This window comes from Monopterus albus, unplaced genomic scaffold, assembly GCF_001952655.1.
Source record: "Monopterus albus unplaced genomic scaffold, M_albus_1.0 scaffold25.1, whole genome shotgun sequence".
NCBI lineage: Eukaryota > Metazoa > Chordata > Actinopteri > Synbranchiformes > Synbranchidae > Monopterus > Monopterus albus.
Genome location: NW_018127905.1, coordinates 1,337,116 through 1,346,375, shown reverse-complemented (window position 1 = coordinate 1,346,375; position 9,260 = coordinate 1,337,116). Strand labels below are relative to the sequence as shown.

The window sequence follows — 9,260 nt, the reverse complement described above, 5'->3', positions numbered from 1 at the left end:
TTCGGGGGATCCGTCTTAGAAGAAAGATGTGCCTGAACTCTCAGTTGACCTCAAACAGCAGAATGTTCAGCTTTCAATTTAATGGCCTTAGAGAGAACATTGAGATTTTCTCTCAATGTCAACATGAATTAAATTGAGATGGATTCATTAACACTAACATTAACAATAACTAAACCTGAAATCAATAAATCTGGCTCTCAAAGGAATAAACCCCCATATGGTACTTTATTCCTTGTGCACTGAACAAAACCTGTGGTTCTGCTGGATCACTGTTTGGTTTCCTAGTGTTGCCTCCTCTGGTTTTGAAGAATGTGGCAGACTTGTTACCCCGACCTCCCACTGTTTCGGACTGCACTGCCACTGTGCTCTACTTCACAGAGAGAACATGCAAACTCCGCACAGCAAGGCACAGAAGGAAACCTTCTTACTGTGAGGTAACAATGCTAACCACTGTGCTACAAAGCAAACTGACTGAATTAAAAAAGTAACACCCTTCAATTGAAGTTTTCATAGTCCTTTAAAAAAATCTACAAAAATCTGTTCAGAGAAATTTCAGGAAGCATCCAAACATTCAGTTTAATTGAGTCATTTCCTTTTCATCTTCTTGTTCCATTTCTCCACGTGGTGTTGTCTCTCCTTCAGCAGCTGCCAGACTGTTACAGAGGCTCCTGAAAAGGCATCACTACTGTTACAAAGTTGGCAAAAACAAGATAGTGTGTGCACAGTTGTTTGTCCATAGTTAGTCTGTATTTATGGCACATTTATGACAGCTGCTAAAAAGATGATTGTTACATAATTTGCTCAAATATTGTCTAGATATTTTAAGTACAAACTCAATTGTAAACAAAATACTTGCTGTTAAGGCATTAATAAAACAGTAGTGTTAAGATGGTAGAGCTGCTTCCAAATGCACTGGTAATGAATTCCTTGGTAATAAAGTGTCTGTAGTCCCTTTGTTTGGAGTTGCTACAAGTTGAGGCATGTTAAGCAACACACCGCTGATTTCTGGCTGTGCAAGGCTGTGATCAGGCAGCAGGAACAAACAGGACTACGATCTGACTTAGTAGTAACTTCAGTCATTAACCAGTAACCCTTTAACTTGGTAACGACTGACAGTTACTTCTTTTTAAAAAATTTAAAGTTGAATTATTAATACCTATACTGTTAATTTAAGGGACTGGTTCAAATTTTTGGAAAATATGCTTATTGAGTTTCTTCCCAAAACTGTGATGAGAAGGTTGTGCTCAGTCCTGCCTCTGTGCTAATTACAGAGCTGGAGTGAGGACATGGTGAGCTTGGCATAAATACATGTTGTGTCTTGTTGACTGAATGCATATTCAGACAGAAAGTAACAACTTCTCTGAGCCTCTCTAACACAGAAATTCACATTCTGTTACTCATACCTGACTTTATCAGTGTGTAACAGATGCCTGAATCAACACGCCCCCACCTCAGCTGTTCTTTTATGTTCTTACCAAGACCATGGACAGGCAGGTAGACCATCAGGATGAGGGGCAGGTGAAGATGTGTTGTCACTGTCAACCTCAGTGGAGCAGAGTGCGATACTACCTGCTCAATGTAAGGCAGGGCCTGGTATACAGTGACACCTGAAGCAGACAAACAGTCAAAGTCACCAGCAGAAACTGTCACATCAAAAAGGCAAACCTTCTGTAAAAGTCAATGCTACATCTGGAATGGACCACACTGAAAAACTTGACTAAAGGATTTTTAAAACCCTTAGAAAATGATCTGCTGTGGTCCAGTGACGGACACTTTCTACTATGGTGATGCTCTGTTGTTCTGAACAGACACAGTATGCCAGCAGTGAGTAGCTGTCTGACCACTTCCCTCTGTGTTCCTGATATATTAGAGCTTCACTAGTGTGTGTGGTTGCAGTGAAATGTCATGTTCTATCACACACTCTCACTGAAATGTGCTTTCCTCACACTTCCTGACATTTTATCATCGGCTCTGCTTTGCTAACTCATTTCCTGTATGTGCATTACTTCCCTTAAGCAATAGCAGTATTTGACACGAAGTGCCTCATATTGTTCAGCATGTGTCAGGTCAGCTGCAATAGAGCTACTCAGTATGATCCCAAATTTAGTGGGACACATTCTTAAGGACGCTTAGCCATTTTGTTTGTTTTTGTAAAACTGAAGATAACGAAAAGATATAAGAACCTTCACTGATGACTGACAGAACATATAAGGGGATCCAGAGAGTATAGCGAGTCCACAGCATGGCAATGGAGGGTGTATCCATAACACACAGTAGTAGTTCATGTGGGTACCTGTCATCAAACACACATCAACATGTTCACTAAGGTTTAGAAATAGCTGCTATAAGTCATACACCTGCTCTTAATGAATATGCAGTCACTTATGTCAGAATGCTGCTAGTAAGAAGTTCCAACAGAGGCGTTCTTACTCTGCCTAAATGCCTATGTAATGTCAAGTAACTCATGGTGATGAACCCACTGGGAAGCATCACCAGCTCTGCAGAGCTTTATGCTCTTTGAGCTCAGTGATGTTGTTTCATGATGCCCAAGTAAACAAGAAATAATGCAGGTTTAAATTTTAGTGATCACTTGCAAGGATGTTTGATGGGTTTTTGTTTAGTGTTTTTATTATGACAATGAATCAAAAGATGATATGTAATGTGAAAGGACTTGTTCATGTACTGAAAGATGACTATTACTTGAATCTCCAACTCCCCCCACTTTCACACAGATTTTTTGCCTCTTTGAGCTCATTGTTTAACTGTCCAGTCTCTAATGGTGCTGTTTTGGTTTGCTCTCACCACTCTCATGTTTTTGACAGCTAGAAACTAGCTGATGAATGTAGTGGAGCATTTAGCATTTATAGACCCAGGTATTTATCTCAGGTGTTGGTAGAGACCAAAAACTGTGCTAAAACAGCGTGAATATTAGACTTGTTGCTAGGTAGCCAAAAAGATGACTCCGAATGAACAATAATGTTGCTCTGTAACTGCCAGATGTGTAAATTAGCAACAGTTTGCCAATCTTCACCATGTAGTGAGAGGGTGGCACTGTGAAATACCATGGCATGCCCTACAGTGACGATAGTTCGTCCTGTGAAGAGCATGAAGACTCAATCAATTTGGAATTTTATACTCAATTCACCAAAACAATGTGTTTATTCTCTGAGGACCATGAATGTTCATAGCAAACTTCAGTAAATGACAAGATATCTGGGTTTAGACCAAACCATTTCACAGATAAAGACACCCTTGACTGAACACATGTATGGCCATGTACAGAATACTGCATGTCTGAAGTTAATGTAAACATCTGACAGACGCTCTGCTGGTGCTGCTATGACCTGAAGTTGCCTTTTATCACAAAAAGCATGAAAAGAATAGATGAAGAGAAATGAAAAAATAAGTGCACACCGCAAGAGGTCCAAAATGTTCCACAAGAAGAACTGGATACACACGACCGGTTTACTCTGGAACTCCTCCAACAAGATGACCATGACCAGCAGGAGGTTCTTCTCCATCACCTGAGATCCAAATACCATGCACAATCTATCAGCTGTTTCATGTGAATAAGACCTTTGGCTTGTATGTTTGATAACATGATTCATGATGAAATTCTGGTAAGCGGTCCTTTGGCTTGTATGTTTGATAACATGATGAAATTGTGGTAAGCGGTAGAGCTGTAAAACAGACTTGCACGAAGCGAGGAAGGAGCCTGGCTTTCTCAATCCCATCTGCGATATGGAAAAGCTCCAGAATGGAGAGCAGCTGGCAGAGACTCATCACAAATCCGACAGAGTAGAATGTGTCTGCTAAGGCATCTGCAAATTCACAAACCATATTTTATCATGTTAACACATTCCATCTGTCAATCAATAATGATTTAAAGAGTTGGTCTTTCTTAAGGAGCTTTAGATGTTTCAGATTCAGATCCATATTTTCGTGTCCACTGAGCAGTTTCCTCTGATACTGTCTGCTGCTATCTGAAATGTGATCAACCTCACCTTGACCAAATGTGAGAAACCTGGCTATGGTGTTAGCCAGTATCCAAGTGTGTCCACAGAACTGGAACAGGTTATAAGAGAAGATGTAGGCAAACCTGAAGCTGAGCCTGCAAGCGAAACAAGTTTGCAGATCAGATCAACACTGACATTTGGTTGTGGACACCTTCACTTGCAGGTGTGATCACTGGCTTCCTGGCACTCTTAGTAAATGGAACAGGGCCACTGTTAATGTGCTGCTCCTCATAAATGCTTACTGGAGAACAGCCAACACATCATCTAACTGGAAATGTTTGAGTAAATTAAATTGGATGGAAAAACAGATGAAGAGTATATTTGCTGAAATACTGTAATTAACTATACATTTTAGATACTTTGTTAACCATTTCTGATTTGTTAGACAGATGATCTCTTCCACAGTTCTGAGGAAAATGCTGTTCTTTTACTCCTTTACTTACTTTCATCTTTGATGTTTAAAAACCTTATGGGAACTTTAAGGGGCCCATGACATGCTTTTCCTTGTTTTCTGACTTATCTACAATGTTACAACGGTGAATTATCATCTTAGACGTGACCTCAAGCTCATATGTTCTAGTATTTTTATGCAGAAGTAACTTGGTTCATATTGTCTTGCAAACTCTCGCTCAGACTTTTTTCTGACCAAATTAAGTCTTACATGATAGTTTAAGGTTTTCCTTGAATGGCCATATTCTCCAGCCAGTTGTGTGTTAATGTGAGCTTGCCTAACATCCACATGTGGAAATGTAAAAATGGAATTTTTTGTTTGCGCCCAGTTTTGTGGATATATTTTCCATCCTGCTGCTGCACTGTGACCAGAGGATGTGGAGAAAAATACAGGGCCTGAGGTTACTGCATGTCTGGGAATGTTCCTGTAAAGGGACTCACTGCTTTACCTGACCAGGTCTAACCTACAAGCAGCCGTACCAGTGAAGCCCCTTGGGGTGGTGAATGATCAGCTCCTCAATGCTGGATTCCCCCAGAGCACAGTACCTGGTTGTTTCGACTGTTTGAGGCCAGTGTGTCTGCTGTATGGGATGTGTTGCTGGTTAACAAGAGGATTAATGACCCATGATGTTATTGAAAGGGAGCGATGTTTCCACTACTCGGTGGGACTTAATGGTAAGTTTAGAAAAACACACATTTCATGTTTGTTAATGTGTTGTTTTTGTAACATTTGAGATAATTGTTGTAAGGCTGGAGAAGTTACTATGTCTGCATTATGCCAGTTAAAATAATGGGTTTCTCAATTACCTGCTTTGTTTAGAGTGTTACAAATCTCTTTTTATCGGTACATATACTGTTGTTTACATATCTATGGAGGAGGAATTCAAATTAATTAATGCTGTTGTGGTTCATTCTGCTGTCCACTTTCGACACAACACCGGCAGCAGGAGTTGTGCACGTGCATAAACTATCCTGTCATTTTTAGGAAGAGGCCCTTTGGTTTTATCATTCTAAAAACAATTACAGACTATTTGGAGTTATGATGGGTGCCAAGATAATCTAGAGGTACCCCAGATTAAATATTAAATGGCTGGAAACTAGCATGTCATGGGCACTTTAAACAATACAGAGAATTCCTGGGACATGTAATGTCCTCCATGGAACTCTCATTATTTTATTATACTCTAATTCTGCATCTTCCCTAGAACATAGGAGAATGATGCCTTCATTGCACATAACACAGAAACTTAAGCTTTTCACCACTGAGTGTGGATGACAAATAAACAACACTGTTTGTCAGCCATGGTGGTTTTAAAACATATTAAAACTTAAACTGAACATAAAACCTGCAAATAAACAAGTAGCAACCCCTCCATCTTTCAGATCCATTTGAGCTCTAAGCTTTCTTTATAGCGTTGAACTGCTAATGTCTGGAAAGCTGACAGCAAATGTCGATGACTTGCCTGTCATTCCTACACCAGCCCTGAAACTACAGCACATTCCCTCCACAAACCTCAGACACTGCTGGGTGCTTTTGTAATACTCACTTACATTCTCTTTCTTTTGGTCCTGCAGGTAAGAGGAGCAATTCATAATTCCTGTGTGTGAAGAATCACTGATCCAGCTGCAGTTTGTGGCTCTGTATAGCAGGATTCTCCCAGTGAACAGAGACCCGCCCCATTCTTTATCCTCGGTCACAACTAGAAGCAGAAAAATGTTGCAATGCCTCTGTTTTGTAGTGTTTCATTAGGGTTGTCCCTGTTTCCGCAAAGACAACAAAGGGGAGCGAGGGAGCAGCAGGAGAACTATGAGAAACACGTTACACATGCAGCAGGAACAAGTCACACCCGAGCAGAAATACCTCCACCCTCCCCACCATAAAAATCTTCATCTCTTGCAACCTCAGCATTTACTTTAGGGAGAAAGTGAAAGTGAAACATAAAGAGGAAACTGTAAATTCCTGAAATACCGATTACTGACACACAGAAACATACCAGTGGCACACACTACATCTACACTCATTACTATATAATTGGTAATTGGTATAATGTTAAAATGAGCTTTCATTAACTAAAATCACAGAACAAAATCTTTTTAGACATATTTTGTAAATACAACCCTTTTTTAAAGGATAAGAGTGGCAATATTGTCTATGCTATAGTTATCAACAATTCCAATGAAAAGGCCAAAGCATACAATGTGTCTGTCTCAGTGCTTCGGCTTGTCTGTGGCTCTCAGCTCCGAGCTTATCACTTCCTATGGTACAGGAAACTGTGTGGTTTCAGTCTTTAACAGAAAGGAAGTGTCTGTTGCTGCACTTGTTGGGAACTATGCTTTTGGATCTGCTCATAGGTTTTGCTAAGAAGAAAAAATCAGAAGACTGTTTTTCAATCCAGAAGTAAATATAAGGAGAATATATAAGTAATAAACATTAGTTGGTAGCATTGGGCCCCTGAGCAGCAGCATAGTGCACCATTTTAGTGTTCTCAACCAAAGCAGCAGCATCAATTCATAACATGCTGTACATATGTTTGCATTTATACCTAATAACTGTACACTATTGTTATAGGCATATTGATTTATCATATTCTAAATTTGATGTAGTTTTGATAGTACTTTATAATGTACTTTATATAATATAATGTGCTTTATAACTTTATAATGTACTGTAACTTAGATCACATTTGTAAGTGCTGCTCTCAATGAAACAGTGTGCACCGCCCTCTAGTGGTGGAAAGAACAAATTCACCCTGTAAATATCAGATTCAGTTCACATGAATGTCTACAGGAAGCATTGTATTAGAGAGCCAGAATTACCACTTTGAGGCTGTATTCCTCCACCATCCAGGCAGAGCCAAGTCATCACTCTCAAATGCTATGTTTTAAGTTTTGGGGACTTGCTTTTTGTCTTCATACGGATGTTGAGTTCCTAGAATGTGACAGTGTAAAAAGATTGGAGCCCACTCACCCACACACACAAAATAAAAAGGGAAATTTGTGGTTTCAGTGGGAGTTTGGTGGTAGAATTATTGCTTGATTCTACAGTGAGTCCATCTACCCATCACTTTTTCTGAAGGGTGTCCAGCTACTGAGTGTGCTAGCAGATGCTGTTGGTGAGCACGGACTGTTGTTTTGGTGTCTGTACAGGCACAGTGATACTAAAGCTGCGACTTCAGTGTGACCAGACTTCAGGATGCTGCACGCCTGCTGTTTTATTGTTGAGACACAGTTCCAACATGTAAAGCTTCACTTGTACATCTATATTACAGCCTACTTAATGGCTCTGTATGTAGCCACTGTAGCTCTGCCCTGCTGACATGTGCCTCCCCCAAGATGTAACTACCCCAAATCACAAAATGTTACTTTTTTATACGCCAGAGTCACCAGCCTCAATATTTACAGACAAGAAGCCAAGAAGAGAGAATAGAGTAAACAAGAGTGAGAGATGAGTAGAAAAGTATAGGTCAAGAGAGAAGAGACACCCTTTAAACAGGTAAGTTATCAAGTTGTGTTTTCTTTAGTCACAATAAGCAAATAACCTGTGCCACAATGTATTTCACCCTGGACAAGCATGAGGTAAAGGTACGTTCTTGTCAAAATCATAATAAAATCAGCAATGCAAAACCAAAATCATATAATAAAAACATCATGCAGAAGGTCAGAAAGGTCTCAAGTCCTACAGTCTTGGGGAAATGGTAGTGTATCACTATGAGAAGCTGAGGTGGGGAAATGAGTTAAGAGAGCATGCAACATAATTCAGCATGCAAGAGTTGATACAGTATGAAGGCCACTTCAGTAAAAGTGACAATCACACAAGTCCAAGAAACTAAAAGAAAGCTTAAACACAGTATCTTAACATCAGTGGCTCAGTTTGAATGGTTTAGATACCGTCAAGCCTTCAGAATGAGGGAACATACTGATGAGGAAAGAGGAACATCAGGTGAGACAAGTTACATGATATTTAGGTGACAGTTTTCAGATGTTCAACTAATTGCCCAATTGCACAGCCTTAAGAGCGTGCATATCATGAATGCTGGGTCTTGTTTGCTTTCTGAGAATCTACTGCACCTACTGGTAACTTGTTTGCCATGTAGCAATAAAAAATATACTAAAAACCTGGATTATTCTGGTTAGTCACATTGTACTGCTATTATTTTGAACAATACTGTAAATCTTGGTTTTGCAGGGTGACTGTGGGTCAGTGGGTAGAGTAGTTGTTTCCCAACCAGGGGTTCGAATCTCGGTGCCTGCGGTCCACATGTTGAAGTGTCCTTGGGCAAGACACTGAACCCCCCGTTGCCCCTGATGGTTAGAGCCATCAGTTGAGTTGGCGCTGCAAATGGCTGCCTCGGTTCTGTATTGGAAACAAATTCCTTGTGTGTAACATACTTCGCCAAATAAAGGTGATTATTCTATTCACACTACATTATACACAGTCAGGAGACAAACCGTCTGTATACAGAGGTCAGAGAACAGAAGTGGTTTAATAAGCACAACTTAAACCCCAAGTTTGGCCACTAGAGAATACTGCTTGCATGTGTGACCAGGCCAATATACAGGCCTATGCAACCCAGACACTAATAAGTTTTAGTAGCTTTCAAAGAATATTATCCCTCCTGTTTCAAGAGGTCAAATTCATACAAACTTTACAAGTACTGGGTTACCGCACACAGATAAGTCTGCAAACACACAGAGACTTTGGGTTTGTCCACAAAAACAAAGATTTATTTGAGTCACTAAGTTAAAAGTGGAACAATGTTTACAAAAGCTAAAATACTATGGTTAAGAAGAAGT

At 40.0% G+C, this 9,260-nt stretch overlaps 1 protein-coding gene across 1 annotated transcript; it reads right to left on the bottom strand.

The window, feature by feature from the left end:
• Positions 1–6,440, bottom strand: hacd4 (3-hydroxyacyl-CoA dehydratase 4). Its single transcript, XM_020594986.1, has 7 exons — positions 6,018–6,440; positions 4,005–4,111; positions 3,694–3,821; positions 3,415–3,524; positions 2,184–2,293; positions 1,476–1,607; positions 1–668 (listed from the first exon to the last, which is right to left on the bottom strand). Coding segments are annotated over exons 1-7 (672 nt in total). The 5' UTR covers positions 6,020–6,440; the 3' UTR covers positions 1–585.
• Positions 6,441–9,260: the final 2,820 nt, after the last annotated feature.

What these genes read in the sequence shown, in the direction of transcription:
- hacd4 (XM_020594986.1), bottom strand. An exon ending in GTTTCTCACATTTGGTCAAG is followed by an intron (nt 3,822 to 4,004) that starts GTGAGGTTGATC and finishes GTGAATTTGCAG; the next exon opens with ATGCCTTAGCAGACACATTC. An exon ending in AACATTTTGGACCTCTTGCG is followed by an intron (nt 2,294 to 3,414) that starts GTGTGCACTTAT and finishes GTTTGATGACAG; the next exon opens with GTACCCACATGAACTACTAC.